General features: G+C 36.3%; 1 protein-coding gene and 2 long non-coding RNA genes across 3 annotated transcripts; 2 read left to right on the top strand and 1 right to left on the bottom strand.

Moving 5' to 3' along the window:
- Positions 1–3596: 3596 nt before the first annotated feature.
- LOC146929402 (uncharacterized) lies at positions 3597–4324 on the bottom strand. Its single transcript, XM_085707309.1, has 2 exons — positions 4267–4324; positions 3597–4219 (listed from the first exon to the last, which is right to left on the bottom strand). The coding sequence occupies exons 1-2, from the start codon at positions 4322–4324 to the stop codon at positions 3597–3599; spliced, it is 681 nt and encodes a 226-aa protein (XP_085563435.1).
- A 2829-nt stretch (positions 4325–7153) lies between these two features.
- On the top strand, positions 7154–7827 carry LOC146929401 (uncharacterized). The gene is made up of 2 exons (XR_015008265.1): positions 7154–7376; positions 7475–7827. It is a non-coding gene; the product is annotated as an uncharacterized LOC146929401 (long non-coding RNA).
- Positions 7828–15226: 7399 nt separating this feature from the next.
- Positions 15227–16263, top strand: LOC146929400 (uncharacterized). The gene is made up of 2 exons (XR_015008264.1): positions 15227–15941; positions 16040–16263. It is a non-coding gene; the product is annotated as an uncharacterized LOC146929400 (long non-coding RNA).
- Positions 16264–23582: the final 7319 nt, after the last annotated feature.

The raw sequence follows: 23582 nt of genomic DNA, 5'->3' as shown, positions 1-23582 counted from the left end.
ACTGCAGTTAAATAAGATTCTTTTGCACATGTTTGAAATTTAGCACACAAACCTACTGCAAACACTATGTCAGGTCTGCTAGCAGTCAAATATAATAATGAACCTATCATGCCTCTATATTCTTTTTCAGAAATAGATTTTCCACTCTCATTCTTATCTAAACTTGAAGATGGATGCATAGGAGTGACCATGATTTTTGCCTCATTCATTTTATATTTCTTAAAAATGTCTTTGACATACATTTCTTGACTTATGAAAATTCCATTTGGATGTTGTTTGATTTGCAAACCAAGGAAGAAACCAAGTTCACCCATCATGCTCATCTCAAATTCACTTTGCATAAGGTTGGAAAATTCTTCACACATTTTTTCTTTAGTAGCACCAAAAATGATGTCATCCACATAAACTTGAACAATAAGTAAATCAGAATTATGTGTTTTTCTAAAAAGTGTGGTATCAATTTTTCCTCTTGAAAATCCATTTTCAATTAAAAATGTGCTAAGTCTATCATACCAAGCTCTAGGAGCTTGTTTCAGACCATTGAGTGCTTTAGTGAGTTTGAAAACATGATTTGGTTTTTCGTCATTTATGAAGCCATGAGGTTGGCTTATATAAACTTCCTCATTTAGAAAACCATTTAAAAATGCACTTTTGAGATCCATTTGAAAAAGTTTAATGCTTTTATGTGCAGTATATGCAAGAAAAATTCTGATGGCTTCTAACCTTGCCACTGGTGCAAAGGTTTCATCATAGTCAATTCCTTCTTGTTGGTAGTAACCTTGAGCAACTAACCTTGCTTTGTTTCTGACAACCTTACCTTCTTCGTCAAGTTTGTTTCTGAAAACCCATCTTGTTCCAATGATGGTTTTGCCTTGATCATTTGGAACTAAGTTCCAAACTTTGTTCCTTTCAGATTGAGAAAGTTCTTCCTTCATGGCCTCAATCCAGGAGTCATCAATAAATTGCTTCATTGATTGACTTGGGTTCCAATTGAGAAATCATTGCCATGTTGTTATCTTGAAAGGACAATCTGGTTCTTACACCATCAGTTGTGCTTCCAATGATTTGATCTGCACGATGATCTGCTACCATTATCCAACTTCTAGGTTGACTTTGAAGAGTTTGATCCTGAACATTTTGATCATATTCTTTCTCCACTAGATTTTCAGTCTTTTGAATGGGAACATTCTAAAGTGTTGGCACTTTTGTGTCGTCACTTTCTTTTGGTTGAGAATGTTCATCGTACTCATCAAATATGGCATGCATACTAATTTCAATTGTCTGGGTTTTTAGATTGTACACTCTATAACCTTTAGAAGTTGTAGAGTATCCTAAAAAGACAGCTTTATCTAATTTAGGATCAAAATTACCCAAATTTTCTTTATTGTTCAGAATTTAGCAATAACAGCCAAATATGTGAAAATAAGGTATGCTAGGTTTAATGTTTTTCAAGAGTTCATATAGGATTTTGTTAAGAACCTTTCTTATTGAAACTCTATTCAAAATGTACCAAGATGTGTTAATGGCTTCTGCCCAAAAATAATCTTCATCATTTGATTCATTTAACATTGTTCCAGCCATTTCTTGCAAAGTTCTATTTTTTCTTTCAACAACTCCATTTTGATGTGGAGTTCTTGCACAAGAAAACTTATGTTTAATACCATTTTCATCAAAGAATGTTTTGAATGATGCATTTTCAAATTCTCCTCCATGATCACTCCTTACTGTGATGATATTAGAACCTTTTTCATTTTGAACTCTTTTACAAAAGTTTTGAAATGCTTCAGAAGATTCATCTTTGTGTTTTAAAAATGGAACCCATGTAAATATGGAAAAGTCATTAACAATAACAAAACCATATCTTTTTCCATTTAGACTTGCAGTTTGAACTAGACCAAAGAGATCAATGTGAAGAAGCTCTAAAGGTTTCTGAGCTGAAATGAACTTTATAGTTTTAAAACTACTTTTTACTTGTTTACCTTTAACACAAGCTTCACATATCTTGTCCTTCTCAAAGCTAATCTTACGAAAACCTCTAACTAGATCAAGTTGAGAAAGTTTAGCAATGGTTTTCATACTTATATGATCAGCCCTTTTGTGCCAAATCCATTTGTCTTTTTCAAGAGACATAAAATAAGATTCAGCAGGCATATCATTTAGTTCTAAAACATACAAATTCTTTCTTCTTGATCTAGAGAAATACAGTTTGTTAGAGGAGGTTTTTCTTATTTCACATATGTTAGGCTTAAAGATCACTTCAAATCCAATATCACACAATTGATTTATGCTAAGTAGATTGTGTTTTAAACCTTCTACATACTGAACATTTTCTATTTTAGTAGAGTTAGGTTTACCTATGTACCTTTACCTATGATTTTACCCTTGTCATTGTTTCCAAATGTCATCGGTCCTCCATCCTTCTTTTCAAAGGTTAGAAAACAATTCCTGTCACCTGTCATGTGCCTAGAACAGCAACTATCCAAGTACCATGACTTTGTTCTTGCACCCTGAGGCAGGACCTACATTTGACAAGATAAAAACCTTAGGTATCCATGTAATGTTGGGTCCTTGAGGGTTAGTTCTTCTAAGAGATCTTTTCTTAAAGTAACATTCTGTCTTGTATGATCAGATTTGTTACAGTAGAAACATGTCTTCTTAGCCTTCTCAACCTTTTGTGAACTTTCTGATCTATTGAGATGAGAACGTTCTGAACTAAGATTAATCTTATTTTTCTAATAAGTTTTTTCTTAACATAACATGCTGATTCATTATGTCCTAACCTATCACAATAAGAACATTTAATTTTCATCTCAACCTTCTTAGGTACACAACTTTCAATGATTTTGCTTGGATCTTTAAAATCTAAGCCAGATTTTTTAGCACTTTCACTTTGAGATCCCAAAATGTTTTAAAATGCTTCTGTCGACTTTATAAAACATGTAAGATCATTTTTCAATTCTTCAACTTCCTTTTTCAAAAGTATGTTTTCCTTTCGTATTTCAGAAGGGTTAGAAAGAATGTCTTTTTGTTTTATGTTTAACTCTCTTTGTTTTTTCAGACATTTCAAAACGAGAGTCTTGCAAAATTTGTATGATCTTTCTAGATTCATCATACTTGTTTTGAAGTTTCTCTATTTCTTCTTTTATTTCAGAAAGTTCCTTAATTAATGAATGATATCTATTAGTTAAGAAGTTTGAATCATGCAAGAGATTATCTATTTTACTTTCAAGATCTTTATATAAAGAGTCAGTTTTATAAATAATTACCTCTTCCTAATCATTTGACTGAGCCATCAGTCCCATGTCTGCATCTGCATCTTCTTGAGGTTCTGATTCTTCCATATCATCTTAAGTGATCATTGCCTTTTTCTTGAAAGGAGGTTTTCTTTGTACCTTCTTGATGTCAGGACATTCACTCTTGTAGTGTCCAATTTTGTTGCATCCAAAACAAGTGACTTGACTTTTGTCAGCTTCAGTTCTGGTGTTGTTGATGGTGTTTGGAAACTTCTTTTGATTTCTTCTCATCATCATTCTTTGTATTCTTTTGGAGATTAGTGCAAGTTCATCTTCAGCTTCTTCTTCATGAACTTCTTCAAATTATTGTGGTTCTTGCACATCATCATCAGCTACTGATGAGGTTTCCTGAGAGACTTTCAAGGCAAGTGATTTTACCTTCTTCACTGGTTTGTCTCCTTGAAGTACAACTTCATGAGCTCTCATGGAACCAATGAGATCTTCCAGGTTCATAGATTTTAAATCTTTGGCCTGAGTAATTGCAGTGACCATAGGTCTCCACATACTTGGAAGGCATCTCAATATTTTTCTGATTCTCTCATGAGTGGAATATGCCTTTCCAAGAGATCTCATTTCATTTACTATTGTAGTAAATTTAGCATACATCTCATCAATGGTTTCATTTTCACTCATTTCAATGACTTCAAACTTTCTGACTCCAATGTCAATTCTATTTTCTTTGACATGAGATGTACCTTCATGATGTACTCTTAAGGTATCCCATACCTCTTTAGCATTTTTACATTCATCAACTCTTTCACTTTCTTCCATGGTTAGTGCACATGATAGAAAAAGCCTAGTTTTAGAGTTTAATAATACCTGAGCTTTTTCATCTGTTGAGCATGCACTCTTTTCTTTGACAGCTCCTTCTTTGGTTGTTGGAACAAAGTCTCCATCTGTGATAACTGTCCACATATCATTGTCTTAAGATTTAAGCAAGAGTTCCATCTTGCCTTTCCAGAGTTTGATCGATGAAAAAGTGGTGGTGTGTTTGATGATCCTCCTTCAGCTATGTACTTGACTTTAGACATACTTCCTGAATCTTTTCTCTAACACTTGTTTAAGTGTCAAACCCTTAGAACCGGGATCTGATGCCAATTGAAGTAGATAAAATAGTCACAAGGACGGGGGTTTGAATTGTGACCCTTTAAAAATTATCCTGAAACTTAAAAGTTATTCTCAAGTTGTTTACATGGAATAGTTAAGTTAGTATTCTGACTTCAGAACGTTCTGAAGTTCATACACAAAAGCTGCTTAATAAAATAGATGTGTAAGTGTGTGTTGTGTATACTGTAATTAAAGAGTATAGAGAAGAGAGAAAGAACACAGAGATTAATAGTGGTTCATCCAATGTGGGCTAGTTCAGTCCTCACAATCTTGTGAGAGTTCCCACTGTGATGCTAGAGATAACTTCTCAAATCCTGCACCTTACAATCTTTGTTCACCTGAACAATTACAACTCTATATTCTCTAAGCCTTAGCAGGCTTGCACCTTGTTGCTAAGTTACCAACTTAGACTTTTACAACTCTTGCTCAAACTAACACTTTAGTACCCCCTAAAGCTAGATGAGACTTTGATTACAATTTGTATGGAGGTTGGATGTTTGAAAACAAACAAATAGGAATGGAAGAAGTTATCTTTAAAAGAGATAACATAAAGAATTGATTTACACTACAGAGAAGATAGAAAGAGTCTTCAGTGATGATCAATTCAAATTGCAAGAGCTTCAAACATGTTTCAAATGTTTTCTTGTATGCTTTGCAATGGTGCAAGTAATACTGAGCCTTTGATCTCTATTTATATAGTTTTTGGGCTCATATAGCCGTTGAAGGATGTACAATGGTGTTATGCCATGTGTCCTGGGTCCCACAAGCTTTTACTTGAAATTCTGGGTAAACATTCTGATCAAGGATGAACTTCAGAATGTTGTTGTGTTCTTGATGATCTTCATCTGGGTTCATCATGTATGAATGAATACATGAATTTTTGGGTTCATCATATGCGTTTCATATGAATTTTTGGGCAATATCCAAGAGTAGTGGCTTTTCCACATACATCAGAAAGTTGCTTTCCAAGATTTGCCTAGGGACTGGTGCAGGAGAGATAAAGTGGATTATGCATCTTCATGCCCATGCTTTGAGGGATTGTGTGGTCTATGTACTGTACCAACTCCCACGCATGTCTGTCTCTGATTGAGCAGGACAGATTTGCTTTGCTTTTGCTTTTTCCTTTTTAACCTATTGTACTGTTCATAAAGTAAGCATGTGCAGAGCTGAACATTCTGATCATCATAATGTTCCTGTTTCATATGAATTTCTGGGCAATATCCAAGAGTAGTGGCTTTTCCACATACATCAGAAAGTTGCTTTCCAAGATTTGCCTAGGGACTGGTGCAGGAGAGATAAAGTGGATTATGCATCTTCATGCCCATGCTTTGAGGGATTGTGTGGTCTATGTACTGTACCAACTCCCACGCATGTCTGTCTCTGATTGAGCAGGACAGATTTGCTTTGCTTTTGCTTTTTGCTTTTTAACCTATTGTACTGTTCATAAAGTAAGCATGTGCAGAGCTGAACATTCTGATCATCATAATGTTCCTTTTGTTTCACTTAGGATGATATTCCCTTTTCGAATATTCTTAGTACTTCAATGTTCATAGTCTTAAATGAACATTGAGTATCCTTTTTGACATAATCCTTGTATATGCCTTTATTGCTTGATTGATCCATGCAAATGTACTTTCCTTGACATTTATTTTTGTCACGTGTGCCTTGCATACCTTGATCAATGTTCTTGAGATTATGGGCTTGTGTAAGAACAACCTTCTGATCTCTGCTTGAACATTCTCATCTCTGAACAACATTCTGATCTAACTTTCTGACCTCAGTATTAGATTATGAATTCAAATGTCCTTTGATTTCTTGATTCTTGGTATGATTTAAACCTTGTTCCTGTCTTAGTAAAACACTCAAGAGCACAAGTTAAATACCAAGGAATAAATCAAAGTCCATTAATTATTTAATCATAATGGTTTATTATCTTTAAAATTAATTAGGGATTTTGCCTCAACACATACAAGAGTATTTGTTTTAGCAACAACGAGGCCAATACTCAAATACCCAACAACACAAATTTATGGCAAGTATAACATACTACCACAACTTGCATAACTGTAATAAGTCGATAGAATAGAAAATTCATGAGGATCGTGGTAAATTAATAAACTAATAACCCTACAATTGTTTTTCTCATGGGTTAGAGGTTCTTTCCTCTCACATTTACCGAGAAGGTAGTGGTTGCGCGGATAAACTTGTTAGTCTCGGTCACACTCTCTCAGACACGGTTTGGTGGGATATTATGCCCCTTTTTTTTCGGGAGGATTTTTTTAGGGACCGTTTTGGGTTACCTAATTTTTTTTTCCGTAATTTCTTATTGTTGTTTTCTTTTGAAGGTCTGGTTTGGCCCCCCTCTTGTACATATTTTTTTCCGTTTTTCTATATATATAATATATGGGTGAGTGGCAGAGGATTGGAGTCCCCTGAGGGTGCCGACCTAGTCGGGATGTCCAACGGTTCCTTGATGTCTTCCTCACTCTTGATTCAGTAAAAAACATAAATGATATCTTGAGGAATTATTGATGAATATTAAACATAACATATACATTAGTGATAGCTTGGTGATAGTCTAGCGTTCACAAAACCCGATGCTATTATTCCTATTTTTTTTTTATTTCTTTTCTCTCATGAAAAATTATAAAATAATGGATTATTTGTAAAACAAAATGAATTATTTTGATTCAATAGGTTTTTTATGTGACCGGTTTACCAAGGGTGCTAAAGGGACAAAATTAACACTTTGTTGTACTTAAGAGATATTTAACAATGATTCTAATTTTAGGAAGGTTTTTTTTACCAATCGGTAGCGCTAAAAACTATATAATATATGTAAATTGTAACGTGAGTAAACCATATAATATTTCTTACATGCAATGCAAAGGGTTGAAAATATGGCTGAAGTTATTAAATTTGTTAATGTTATGATTATCTTTATTTCCCTATTTCCTTTTGCAATGACCGTTGACGGTAACCAATTTTTATCCTTTTCTATTTTCCATAGTTACTAACTATGTTTTATTTTATCTCATTCAAGTAAAGTCTTCTATTCTCTTTTTTCATTTCAGCGAATATTATTAACTGTACTCAAGATTTTGATTGTCAAACAAAGATATGCCCATTTCATCTTCAACCGAAGTGTATTGTGTTGGAAATTCTTCCCCATTCCTTATCAGGGGGTATATGTGGGTGTGATTGAGATGATCCCCTAAGATTATTTTAGAAAATTCAACGAGTTGTCATCTAGTTATAGTGTTTTTTTTTTTAAGAAAATTATGTTATTATATTTGCACCCGTAAGTTTAAATTTTTACTTTATCTATTTTCACAATCCTTGTAGTTGTGGATTTTGTAATCTAGTCTAAAATGATTGTAAAAAAATTATATAAGACAATAAATGATATTATTTAGATTTTCTTCTATCTTTATGGAGAGATAAGTCTAGGAATCGGTAAATAATGTACGAAAATATGAAGTGTTTGCATGCTTTATGGAGAGATAAGTCTAGGAATCTAAATTTGCAACTGCATCAAATTGTATCAAGTAATATAGTAGTAAGTTAATCGTCTCCACATGGATTATCGTTCAACTTGGTAATTAGCATAACTTATTTAGAAAAATCAAATAAAATAAAAGATCGAGTGGTTTTAGGGTTGATTCAGATGTTTAACGACGATTAGGGAATGCTAGAATCCCCCCTTCGTATTTGTTGGAAATTAAATTAAGAAATCATTCATTTATAAAATTCCTTATATTGAAATTAAGAAAGTAGAACATAACCCCGTTAAAGTTATGAACCCACTTGGGTTGGCCTGGTGGTATTGGTTTGGGTCTTGGGAGTGTGCTCCTCCGCAAGGTCTCATGTTTGATTCTCTCTGGTGCCAATTTGGGTGGGCTATTTAGCTTCTTCAAAAAAAAAAAACTCGTTAAAGTTATGTGGAAATAACTTTCCCCGCAATTCATCCTTGCAAATTACGAGGGTCCTGAAAGATGAGTTATAGCCCTAAATTCATACTTAGATTCAATTATATTAGAAACTAAGTGAGGGTTGTTAGCCCTAATATTTCTCCATCAAGGATTTTGATAAAAGCGGACATATAAGAATTAAATCAGACTTTAGATTATAAACTGAATAAAAACATTATTAATCGAATCTAAAAAATAAGAAGGGTTTCATCGTGAAACCCTAATCAAAGAAGTTTAGTTTCTCATTGAAACTGTTCTGGACCGATCAGACGACCAACAACACGTTGACACGTGGCATAAACTTACACCTCCTCAAGGCTCCGCAGCTGAAGGAACACGTCAGCCCAAGTGCACCACGCCACACAAAAGTGTGCCCCCGCTTGACGATCACCCTACATGTAACGCCCTATTTCTATTAAAGCGATAAAACACGCGAATATAACAAATATTCAATAAATAGACGCTACGTCTCAACAAAACAACATCTAGCATGCATATATAATTCTCAATAGTAGCAGCGGATACAACATAAATCTCCAGGTATAAATACATGCCATGGTCAAATAACATCATCAGGTAATAATCCTCCAAGTCCCGACAAATGGGAAAAATATCAACAACATAACAACAGAGTCCAACAAAACAGAAAGACGCTACAGCCTAATCAGAGCCTGTTCTACTCTAAGACACGACAGCGGAGAAAGCTCCCGCTATCCAAACATCCAACAAGCAACTCACCAAGCGACTAATCCTGCACAACGTTTACCCATCCATACAGACAGGTAGGCGGTCGAAACCATTGGAGGTTAGCATTACATTAATCATAATCAATGCAATCAACTAAACATTTATATATAACAGTTCAATTCTTCACTTAATAACATGAATAATTAACCTCCACATATTCATTCGCATAAGATTTTCGAATAATACAAACATATGTATTCATCACACATACATCAACTACACCTTCATCACATTCATCATTAATTGCAACATTCAAGACTCATGCTATAATGATATGCGCCTAACTCGACACATATATGCATGTGGTACCAAATCTCCTCAAGGTCGTCACCCATGATGCAACAAAAACATCATTATCAACGGCTATAGTCAACGGCTATATGGATATAACATCCGACACGACATATGATGCATGAACTTATGACTCAATCCACTATGACTATGTTCACAACAATTCAACAGCTATATTCAACGGCTATATTCAACGGCTATCATCAACATTCAACTTTTTCATAAAGTTCAACAACTCCATTCAATACAACATATGATAACAAACACCATATTCTTCACCTAACAATCATTCAAACATCTTCTTACAATCATAACAAACTATCCATAGAGGATTCATAAAGCATTCGACTCATAAAACCATTTTCATCAAATTTCGTCTCTAAATTCACCATTTTAAAATAATTGAAGCTTTTGAACTAACACCAAGTAAACAAGATTCAATGCCTCAACTAAGTATACCTCTAGACCACATATAAGTTCAGTAGGGCATACAATTGCATTTCACTAGTTAAACACGACGAAATCATGAAATTCCCAAAGCTCGTCTCTATTATTCATTTTTCCAAAAGAATGCCATTTTCAAAGCAAAACATGTTAAGACTTGATGAAACCAATCACAACCATTTTTAGAAATCTTATAAACATTATACAACTCTGATCCTACTTCAATTTTCGGAGAAAAACCAGTTTTCGAAAAAATCGACGTTTGAACCATTTTTCAAAGTTTAAGTTCAATTCACAAAACCAAGTCCAATTCGTTCCAAACGATGTTCCAGTAGGATTAGGTGTATAAACAGAGGTTAAACAAGTCCAAAGAAACATTTTAGAAAGCCCGGATTGGTCCCCAAGTGCACGAAGCGATGAAATAAAAATGGCTGAACTAGAAGCTGCACGCTTAAGCGTCCTCTGCACGCTTAAGCGTCCAAGTTCCAGTAGCTTCTGGAATTAGCACGCTCGGAGCATGCTTGGAGAACGCTTAAGCGTCATAACTCCAGAAGCTGCTTGCTTAGAGCACGCTGCAGCACGCTTAAGCGTGCTGTATCAGTTTCTGTCAAAAATTGTTACGGGTTCCAACCTCTTTCACCCCAAAATCCCCATTTTGATCTTTCCAATCCCCAAAACTTAATCCCAAAGATGTTTACATGTCATATACACTTCAAAACACTTAAACATATACAAGTTTTGAGATTAAAACATCAATTTGACAAAATTCACCATTTCACCAACATTTTCTCAACAACCACAATTTCATCACCAATTCACCAAATTCATGATACCCAATGCATCAATTCAACAACAACATATCTAACAACAACAACAACAACATTTGAACATGAAATCATTCACAATTCAACAACCACAACATCATTCATCATAAATTTTCCACAAGAACATGGCATATGCATATCAACCCATTTCAACATACAAATTCAACAACAACAACACAATTAACATTCAATTCATGCGCATAATCATGTCATCACAATTAACCACGAATTTCTACATCTAAAATCAAATTAACCACTTAATGAAAGAATTAGGGTAGAATCTACAACTTATTAATTATGATTAAAGTCTAACCCCCTCACCTTAATTCTTCACAATCAACACTAAGGCTTCACTTTAGATCCAACCCTAGCTCCAATCCTTGAAGCTTGACCTACCTCTAGCCTTCTCTAGATCTCCTCTTCAAACCTTTGTCTTCTCTCTATCTCTATCTCTTCTTAATTGAAAATGTTGGTAAAAACCCTATTTTCTCTACTAACAAGAGTTTATATAGGTTCTATCTAATTGGGCTCAACTCACAATGCCTTAATGGGCCTAACCTATTTCTATTCTAACCCAAAATGTTACTACACACTTAACTTAACGGTAAAATGCAATACTAACGGTCACTTACCGGTAATAAAACAATTCACTACAACTCCCTAGCACTTAGTAAAATAACCACTCTCACTAAGCACTAAAAATAATCCTCATCAAAATTACAAAATTACCCCTACTCTTAAAATGACCAAAATACCCCTAAGTCCAAAATGACTAAAATACCCTTCTAACACCGAATTCTACAAGTCCCAACCAAAAATATTCACAGAGGCAAATAATCACGTAAGAGCACATACAAACACACATAAAAGCAATTAAATAAATAAAAAAATAAATATAGCGAAAAATCGGGCTGTTACAACTCTCCCCCACTAAAAGAATTTTCGCCCTCGAAAATTACCTGAAGGAAACAACTCTGGATACGAAACCCTCATCCTACTCTCCGATTCCCAAGTGGCACTCTCACCAGTTGGTCCAACCCAAATCACTTTAACCAAAACGATCTCCTTGCCACGCAAACGCTTCACTTCACGATTCTCAATCCTAACTGGCCAAGTCTCAACGGTCAAATTATCTCTTACTTCCAAATCATCCACTTGAATCACATGAGACGCATCATACACATACTTCTGCAACTGTGACACATGAAACACATCATGAAGATTCGACAAAGATGGTGGTAACGCAATCCGATACGCTACAACCCCAACCTTCTCAATAATCTCAAACGGTCCAACAAAACGAGGAGTCCGCTTCCGACACTTCAAAGCACGACCAACACCGGTTACAAGATTCACTCTCAAACACACATGATCACCCACCTGAAACTCAATGTCCTTCCTCCTCTTATCATGATAACTCTTCTGCCTACTCTGAGATGCTCTCATCTTCTCTTGAATCATCTTAACCTTTTCCGTAGTTTCTTGCACAACTCCCGGTCCTAACATAGCACTTTCACTTGACTCATACCAACACAACGGCGTCCTACACCTCCGACCATACAAAGCCTCAAACGGTGCCATCCCGATGCTAGAATGAAAACTGTTGTTGTAAGTAAACTCAATCAATGGTAAACATTCGGCCCAACTGACACCTTGCTCCAAAACACAAGCTTTCAACAAATCTTCCAAACTTTGAATAGTCCTCTCCGTCTGACCATCAGTCTGGGGATGATAAGCAGAACTCAACCTCAACTTAGTTCCCAAAGCAACTTGTAAACTCACCCAAAACTTAGAAGTAAACCTCGTATCCCGATCGGACACAATACTAGAAGGAATACCATGCAATCTAACAATCTGCTCAATGTAGATCTCAGCCAACTTTGCCACAGACATACCGGTCTTGATAGGAACAAAATGTGCCGACTTCGTCAACCGATCCACAATTACCCAAATCGAATCAAAACCCTTCACAGTCTTCGGCAAGGCTCCAACAAAATCCATAGAGATATTATCCCACTTCCATTCTAGCACAAACAACGGTTGCATTAAACCCGACGGTCTCTGATGTTCAATCTTAGACTTCTGACATACCAAACAAGCAGACACAAACTCTGCACTCTCCTTCTTCATTCCAGACCACCAAAACAACTTCTTCAAATCCTGATATATCTTAGTCGCTCATGGATGAATACTCAAACTACTTCTGTGTCCTTCTTCCAAAATCCGTCTCTTAAGCTCAGGAACACCTGGTACACAAACACGATCATGAAACATCAAAACACCGTTCTCACCCAATCTGAAGTCTCCACCCTTACCTTGGTTAACCAACACCGCACGATCAACAAGTTCCAAATCTTCCTTCTGACCATTCTTAATCTCGTCCAAAATATTACACGTTAGCTTCAACATTCCCAACCTCACACCCTCCGGTGTCAACTCACTAACCAAACTCAAATCTCGAAACTGCTCAATCAATTCCAACTCTATAACCATCAAAGCAGACATATGCAACGACTTCCTACTCAAAGCATCAGCAACAACATTCGCCTTCCCAGGGTGATAACTTAACTGAAAATTGAAATCCTTAAGATACTCCAACCATCTCCTCTGCCTCATATTCAACTCTTTCTGGTCAAACAAGTACTTCAAACTCTTGTGGTCACTGAACACTTCAAACTTAGAACCATACAAATAATGCCTCCAAATATTCAACACATACACCACTGCCGCCAATTCCAAATCATGAGTTGGATAATTCTTCTCATGCACTTTCAACTGCCTCGAAGTATAAGCCACAACCTGACGATTCTGCATAAGCACACCACCAAGACCCATCTTAGAAGCATCACAATACACAACAAACGATTCCTTCGGATTCTGCAAAATCAACACTGGGGCTGAAGTCAACCTCTTCTTCAACTCTTGGAAACTCTTCTCACACTTGGCATCCCAAACATAAGCTTGTCCTTTCCGAGTCAACTACGTCAATGGCAACGCCAACTTAGAGAATCCCTCAATGAATATCTGATAATAACCTGCCAAACCAAGAAAGCTTCTAACTTCAAAAACAGACTTAGGTGATTCCCACTGCAACACTGCATCAACCTTCGACGGATCCACGACAATACCACCTTTAGAAATCACATGACCAAGCAAAATCACTTCACGCAACCAAAACTCACACTTCGACAACTTAGCAAACAACTTCTTCTCCTTCAAGACTCCTAACACAATCCTCAAATGCTCGGCATGCTCTTCTTCTGACTTCGAATACACAAAAATATCATCGATAAACACCACCACAAAACGGTCCAGAAAAGGATGAAATATTCTATTCATATATTCCATGAAAACACCTGGCGCATTAGACACTCCAAATGGCATCACAGAATAGTCATAGTGTCCATACCTTGTTCGGAACGCAGTTTTGGATATATCTTCCGCCTTTACTCTAATCTGATGATATCCTGACCTCATATGCGTTTCATATGAATTTCTGGGCAATATCCAAGAGTAGTGGCTTTTCCACATACATCAGAAAGTTGCTTTCCAAGATTTGCCTAGGGACTGGTGCAGGAGAGATAAAGTGGATTATGCATCTTCATGCCCATGCTTTGAGGGATTTTGTGGTCTATGTACTGTACCAACTCCCACGCATGTCTGTCTCTGATTGAGCAGGACAGATTTGCTTTGCTTTTGCTTTTTGCTTTTTAACCTATTGTAATGTTCATAAAGTAAGCATGTGCAGAGCTGAACATTCTGATCATCAGAATGTTCCTTTTGTTTCACTTAGGATGATATTCCCTTTTCGAATATTCTTAGTACTTCATTGTTCATAGTCTTAAATGAACATTGAGTATCCTTTTTGACATAATCCTTGTATATGCCTTTATTGCTTGATTGATCCATGCAAATGTACTTTCCTTGACATTTATTTTTGTCACGTGTGCCTTGCATACCTTGATCAATGATCTTGAGATTATGGGCTTGTGTAAGAACAACCTTCTGATCTCTGCTTGAACATTCTCATCTCTGAGCAGCATTCTGATCTAACTTTCTGACCTCAGTATTAGATTATGAATTCAAATGTCCTTTGATTTCTTGATTCTTGGTATGATTTAAACCTTGTTCCTGTCTTAGTAAAACACTCAAGAGCACAAGTTAAATACCAAGGAATAAATCAAAGTCCATTAATTATTTAATCATAATGGTTTATTATCTTTAAAATTAAATAAGGATTTTGCCTCAACACATGCAAGAGTATTTGTTTTAGCAACAACGAGGCCAATACTCAAATACCCAACAACACAAATTTATGGCAAGTATAACATACTACCACAACTTGCATAACTGTAATAAGTTGATAGAATAGAAAATTCATGAGGATCGTGATAAATTAATAAACTAATAACCCTACAATTGTTTTTCTCATGGGTTAGAGGTTCTTTCCTCTCACATTTACCGAGAAGGTAGTGGTTGCGCGGATAAACTTGTTAGTCTCGGTCACACTCTCTCAGACACGGTTTGGTGGGATATTATGCCCGTTTTTTTCAGGAGGATTTTTTTAGGGACCGTTTTGGGTTACCTAATTTTTTTTTCCCGTAATTTCTTATTGTTGTTTTCTTTTGAAGGTCTGGTTTGGCCCCCCTCTTGTACATATTTTTTTTCCGTTTTTCTATATATATAATATATGGGTGAGTGGCAGAGGATTGGAGTCCCCTGAGGGTGCCGACCTAGTCGGGATGTCCAATGGTTCCTTGATGTCTTCCTCACTCTTGATTCAGTAAAAAACATAAATGATATCTTGAGGAATTATTGATGAATATTAAACATAACATATACATTAGTGATAGCTTGGTTATAGTCTAGGGTTCATAAAACCCGATGCTATTATTCCTATTTTTTTTGTTATTTCTTTTCTCTCATGAAAAATTATAAAATAATGGATTATTTGTAAAACAAAATGAATTATTTTGATTCAATAGGTTTTTTATGTGACCGGTTTACCAAGGGTGCTAAAGGGACAAAAATAACACTTTGTTGTACTTAAGAGATATTTAACAATGATTCTAATTTTAGGAAGGTTTTTTTTACCAATCGGTAGCGCTAAAAACTATATAATATATGTAAATTGTAACGTGAGTAAACCATATAATATTTCTTACATGCAATGCAAAGGGTTGAAAATATGGCTGAAGTTATTAAATTTGTTAATGTTATGATTATCTTTATTTCCCTGTTTCCTTTTGCAATGACCGTTGACGGTAACCAATTTTTATCCTTTTCTATTTTCCATAGTTACTAACTATGTTTTATTTTATCTCATTCAAGTAAAGTCTTCTATTCTCTTTTTTCATTTCAGCGAATATTATTAACTGTACTCAAGATTTTGATTGTCAAACAAAGATATGCCCATTTCATCTTCAACCGAAGTGTATTGTGTTGGAAATTCTTCCCCATTCCTTATCAGGGGGTATATGTGGGTGTGATTGAGATGATCCCCTAAGATTATTTTAGAAAATTCAACGAGTTGTCATCTAGTTATAGTGTTTTTTTTTTTAAGAAAATTATGTTATTATATTTGCACCCATAAGTTTAAATTTTTACTTTATCTATTTTCACAATCCTTGTGGTTGTGGATTTTGTAATCTAGTCTAAAATGATTGTAAAAAAATTAAATAAGACAATAAATGGTATTATTTAGATTTTCTTCTATCTTTTATTTTAATTTTTTAGATTGCTGAAATGTTAAGAATTAATGAGTAGAATAAAAATTAAGACAAAAATAATATTTTGATGAATGAATAAAAAATATGGCTTGAATGAGACTTACAAATTGTTGGAAATTGCAAAAATATATATTCTTACGATTGAAATTGCTTACTTAAGCTTTGAGACGATGAGATCGGTAAATAATGTACGAAAATATGAAGTGTTTGCATGCTTTATGGAGAGATAAGTCTAGGAATCTAAATTTGCAACTGCATCAAATTGTATCAAGTAATATAGTAGTAAGTTAATCGTCTCCACATGGATTATCGTTCAACTTGGTAATTAGCATAACTTATTTAGAAAAATCAAATAAAATAAAAGATCGAGTGGTTTTACGGTTTTAATTTTCCTACCCAATGTGAGATTATGTATGGTTGATTCAGATGTTTAACGACGATTAGGGAATGCTAGAATCCCCCCTTCGTATTTGTTGGAAATTAAATTAAGAAATCATTCATTTATAAAATTCCTTATATTGAAATTAAGAAAGTAGAACATAACCCCGTTAAAGTTATGAACCCACTTGGGTTGGCCTGGTGGTATTGGTTTGGGTCTTGGGAGTGTGCTCCTCGGCAAGGTCTCATGTTTGATTCTCTCTGGTGCCAATTTGGGTGGGCTATTTAGCTTTTTCAAAAAAAAAAAACCCCGTTAAAGTTATGTGGAATTAACTTTCCCCGCAATTCATCCTTGCAAATTACGAGGGTCCTGAAAGATGAGTTATAGCCCTAAATTCATACTTAGATTCAATTATATTAGAAACTAAGCGAGGGTTGTTAGTCCTAATATTTCTCCATCAAGGATTTTGATAAAAGCGGACATATAAGAATTAAATCAGACTTTAGATTATAAACTGAATAAAAACATTATTAATCGAATCTAAAAAATAAGAAGGGTTTCATCGTGAAACCCTAATCAAAGAAGTATAGTTTCTCATTGAAACTATTCTGGACCGATCAGACGACCAACAACACGTTGACACGTGGCATAAACTTACACCTCCTCAAGGCTCTGCAGCTGAAGGAACACGTCAGCCCAAGTGCACCACGCCACACAAAAGTGTGCCCCCGCCTGACGATCACCCTACATGTAACGCCTTATTTCTATTAAAGCGATAAAACACGCGAATATAACAAATATTCAATAAATAGACGCTACGTCTCAACAAAACAACGTCTAGCATGCATATATAATTCTCAACAGTAGCAGCGGATACAACATAAATCTCCAGGTATAAATACATGCCATGGTCAAATAACATCATCAGGTAATAATCCTCCAAGTCCCGACAAATGGGAAAAATATCAACAACATAACAACAGAGTCCAACAAAATAGAAAGACACTACAGCCTAATCAGAGCCTGTCCTACTCTAAGACACGATAGCGGAGAAAGCTCCCGTTATCCAAACATCCAACAAGCAACTCACCAAGCGACTAATCCTGCACAACGTCTACCCATCCATACAGACAGGTAGGCGGTCGAAACCACTGGAGGTTAGCATTACATTAATCATAATCAATGCAATCAACTAAACATTTATATATAACAGTTCAATTCTTCACTTAATAACATGAATAATTAACCTCCACATATTCATTCGCATAACATTTCCGAATAATACAAACATATGTATTCATCACACATACATCAACTACACCTTCATCACATTCATCATTAATTGCAACATTCAAGACTCATGCTATAATGATATGCGCCTAACTCGACACATATATGCATGTGGTACCAAATCTCCTCAAGGTCGCCACCCATGATGCAACAAAAACATCATTATCAACGGCTATAGTCAACGGCTATATGGATATAACATCCGACACGACATATGATGCATGAACTTATGACTCAATCCACTATGCATATGTTCACAACAATTCAACAGCTATATTCAACGGCTATATTCAACGGCTATCGTCAACATTCAACTTTTTCATAAAGTTCAACAACTCCATTCAATACAACACATGATAACAAATACCATATTCTTCACTTAACAATCATTAAAACATCTTCTTACAATCATAACAAACTATCCATAGAGGATTCATAAAGCATTCGACTCATAAAACCATTTTCATCAAATTTCGTCTCTAAATTCACCATTTTGAAATAATTGAAGCTTTTGAACTAACACCAAGTAAACAAGATTCAATGCCTCAACTAAGTATACCTCTAGACCACATATAAGTTCAGTAGCGCATACAATTGCATTTCACTGGTTAAACACGACGAAATCATGAAATTCCCAAAGTTCGTCTCTATTATTCATTTTTCCAAAAGAATGCCATTTTCAAAGCAAAACATGTTAAGACTTGATGAAACCAATCACAACCATTTTTAGAAATCTTATAAACATTATACAACTCTGATCCTACTTCAATTTTCGGAGAAAAACGAGTTTTCGGAAAAATCGACGTTTGAACCATTTTTCAAAGTTTAAGTTCAATTCACAAAACCAAGTCCAATTCGTTCCAAACGATGTTCCAGTAGGATTAGGTGTATAAACAGAGGTTAAACAAGTCCAAAGAAACATTTTAGAAAGCCCGGATTGGTCCCCAAGTGCACGAAGCGATGAAATAAAAATGGCTGAACTAGAAGTTGCACGCTTAAGCGTCCTCTGCACGCTTAAGCGTCCAAGTTCCAGTAGCTTCTGGAATTAGCACGCTCGGAGCATGCTTGGAGAACGCTTAAGCGTCATAACTCCAGAATCTGCTCGCTTAGAGCACGCTGCAGCACGCTTAAGCGTGCTGTATCAGTTTCTGTCAAAAATTGTTACGGGTTCCAACCCCTTTCACCCCAAAATCCCCATTTTGATCTTTCCAATCCCCAAAACTTAATCTCAAAGATGTTTACATGTCATATACACTTCAAAACACTTAAACATATACAAGTTTTGAGATTAAAACATCAATTTGACAAAATTCACCATTTCACCAACATTTTCTCAACAACCACAATTTCATCACCAATTCACCAAATTCATGATACCCAATGCATCAATTCAACAACAACATATCTAACAACAACAACAACAACAACATTTGAACATGAAATCATTCACAATTCAACAACCACAACATCATTCATCATAAATTTTCCACAAGAACATGTCATATGCATATCAACCCATTTCAACATACAAATTCAACAACAACAACACAATTAACATTTAATTCATGCGCATAATCATGTCATCACAACCACGAATTTCTACATCTAAAATCAAATTAACCACTTAATGAAAGAATTAGGGTAGAATCTACAACTTATTAATTATGATTAAATTCTAACCCCCTTACCTTATTTCTTCACAATCAACACTAAGGCTTCACTTTATCTCCAACCCTAGCTCCAATCCTTGAAGCTTGACCTCCCTCTAGCCTTCTCTAGATCTCCTCTTCAAACCTTTGTCTTCTCTCTATCTCTATCTCTTCTCAATTGAAAATGCTGGTAAAAACCCTATTTTCTCTACTAACAAGAGTTTATATAGGTTCTATCTAATAGGGCTCAACTCACAATGCCTTAATGGGCCTAACCTATTTCTATTCTAACCCAAAATGTTACTACACACTTAACTTAACGGTAAAATGCAATACTAACGGTCACTTACCGGTAATAAAACAATTCACTACAACTCCCTAGCACTTAGTAAAATAACCACTCTCACTAAGCACTAAAAATAATCCTCATCAAAATTACAAAATTACCCCTACTCTTAAAATGACCAAAATACCCCTAAGTCCAAAATGACTAAAATACCCTTCTAACACCGAATTCTACAAGTCCCAACCAAAAATATTCACAGAGGCAAATAATCACGTAAGAGCACATACAAACACACATAAAAGCAATTAAATAAATAAAAAAATAAATATAGCGAAAAATCGGGTTGTTACAACTCTCCCCCACTAAAAGAATTTTCGCCCTCGAAAATTACCTGAAGGAAACAACTCTGGATACGAAACCCTCATCCTACTCTCCGATTCCCAAGTGGCACTCTCACCAGTTGGTCCAACCCAAATCACTTTAACCAAAACGATCTCCTTGCCACGCAAACGCTTCACTTCACGATTCTCAATCCTAACTGGCCAAGTCTCAACGGTCAAATTATCTCTTACTTCCAAATCATCCACTTGAATCACATGAGACGCATCATACACATACTTCTGCAACTGAGACACATGAAACACATCATGAAGATTCGACAAAGATGGTGGTAACGCAATCCGATACGCTACAACCCCAACCTTCTCAATAATCTCAAACGGTCCAACAAAACGAGGAGTCAGCTTCCGACACTTCAAAGCACAACCAACACCAGTTACAGGATTCACTCTCAAACACACATGATCACCCACCTGAAACTCAATGTCCTTCCTCCTCTTATCATGATGACTCTTCTGCCTACTCTGAGATGCTCTCATCTTCTCTTGAATCATCTTAACCTTTTCCGTAGTTTCTTGCACAACTCATGGTCCTAACAAAACACTTTCACCTGACTCATACCAACACAACGGCGTCCTACACCTCTGACCATACAAAGCCTCAAACGGTGCCATCCCAATGCTAGAATAAAAACTGTTGTTGTAAGTAAACTCTATCAACGGTAAACATTCGACCCAACTGACACCTTGCTCCAAAACACAAGCTCTCAACAAATCTTCCAAACTCTGAATAGTCCTCTCCGTCTGACCATCAGTCTGGGGATGATAAGCAGAACTCAACCTCAACTTAGTTCCCAAAGCAACTTGTAAACTCACACAAAACTTAGAAATAAACCTCGGATCCCGATCCGACACAATACTAGAAGGAATACCATGCAATCTAACAATCTGCTCAATGTAGATCTCAGCCAACTTTGCCACAGACATACCGGTCTTAATAGGAACAAAATGTGCCGACTTCGTCAACCGATCCACAATTACCCAAATCGAATCAAAACCCTTCACAGTCTTCGGCAAGGCTCCAACAAAATCCATAGAGATACTATCCCACTTCCATTCTAGCACAAACAATGGTTGCATCAAACCCGACGGTCTCTGAAGTTCAATCTTAGACTTCTGACATACCAAACAAGCATACACAAACTCTGCACTCTCCTTCTTCATTCCAGGCCACCAAAACAACTTCTTCAAATCCTGATACATCTTATTCGCTCCTGGATGAATACTCAAACTACTTCTGTGTCCTTCTTCCAAAATCCGTCTCTTAAGCTCAGGAACACCTGGTACACAAACACGATCACGAAACATCAAAACACCATTCTCACCCAATCTGAAGTCTCCACCCTTACCTTGGTTAACCAACACTGCACGATCAACAAGTTCCAAATCTTCCTTCTGACCATTCTTAATCTCGTCCAAAATATTACTCGTTAGCTTCAACATTCCCAACCTCACACCCTCCGATGTCAACTCACTAACCAAACTCAAATCTCGAAACTGCTCAATCAATTCCAACTCTTTAACCATCAAAGTAGACATGTGCAACGACTTCCTACTCAAAGCATCAACAACAACATTCGCATTCCCAGGGTGATAACTTAACTGAAAATCGAAATCCTTAAGATACTCCAACCATCTCCTCTGCCCCATATTCAACTCTTTCTGGTCAAACAAGTACTTCAAACTCTTTGTGGTCACGGAACACTTCAAACTTAGAACCATACAAATAATGCCTCCAAATCTTCAACACATACACCACTGCCGCCGATTCCAAATCATGAGTTGGATAATTCTTCTCATGCACTTTCAACTGCCTCGAAGTATAAGCCACAACCTGACGATTCTGCATAAGCACACCACCAAGACCCATCTTAGAAGCATCACAATACACAACAAACGATTCCTTCGGATTCTGCAAAATCAACACTGGGGCTGAAGTCAACCTCTTCTTCAACTCTTGGAAACTCTTCTCACACTTGGCATCCCAAACATAAGCTTGTCCTTTCCGAGTCAACTACGTCAATGGCAACGCCAACTTAGAGAATCCCTCAATGAATCTCCGATAATAACCTGCCAAACCAAGAAAGCTTCTAACTTCAGAAACAGACTTAGGTGATTCCCACTGCAACACTACTTCAACCTTCGACGAATCCACGATAATACCACCTTTAGAAACCACATGACCAAGGAAACTCATTTCACGCAACCAAAACTCACACTTCGACAACTTAGCAAACAACTTCTTCTCCTTTAAGACTCCCAACACAATCCTCAAATGCTCTGCATGCTCTTCTTCTGACTTCGAATACACCAAAATATCATCGATAAACACCACCATAAAACGGTCCAGAAAAGGATGAAACATTCTATTCATATATTCCATGAAAACACCTGGCGTATTAGACACTCCAAATGGCATCACAGAACAGTCATAGTGTCCATACCTTGTTCGGAACGCAGTTTTGGATATATCTTCCGCCTTTACTCTAATCTGATGATATCCTGACCTCAAATCAATCTTGTTGAACACTTCCGCACCAACCAACTAATCCATCAAATCATCAATCCTCAGAAGCAGATACCGATTCTTAATCGTCACCTTATTCAACTGTCGATAATCCACACACAACCTCATGCTTCCATCTTTCTTCTTAACCAACAACACATAAGCACCCCACGAAGAAACACTCGGCCTGATAAACTACTTCTCGAGCAACTCTTCCAACTGATTCTTTAACTCACCCAACTCTGATGCAGACATCCGATACGGCGCAATCGAAATAGGACTTGTTCCTGATACCAAATCAATTGCAAACTCAACTTCTCTCTGGCGGTAACTCGGTAATGTCGTCCGGAAAAACTTCTAGAAACTCTTGCACTACCGGCAAATCACCAACTCCTTTCTCACTACTCTTCTTCAAGGAAGCAAACATCATGAACACACTGCTTCACCATCCAAGGACTTCTTCACTTGCTCCGCGGTCAAGAACTTCCCACCTTCCTCAGCTATCGGCTTAGAAAACGTTATACTCTTGGTCAAACAATTGATGTTAACACCAAAAGTCAACATCCAATCCATACCAAAAATCACGTCCATATGCTTCAACGGAGGACACACAAGATCCAACTCAAAATCAACGTTACCAAAACTAACAGGACACTTAGTACACGCTA

Source organism: Medicago sativa, chromosome 4, assembly GCF_051527215.1.
Source record: "Medicago sativa cultivar Bolivia chromosome 4, Bolivia_mono, whole genome shotgun sequence".
NCBI classification, from domain to species: domain Eukaryota; kingdom Viridiplantae; phylum Streptophyta; class Magnoliopsida; order Fabales; family Fabaceae; genus Medicago; species Medicago sativa.
The sequence above is the reverse complement of the archived record's forward strand: the minus strand, read 5'-3'. Positions and strand labels throughout refer to the sequence as shown.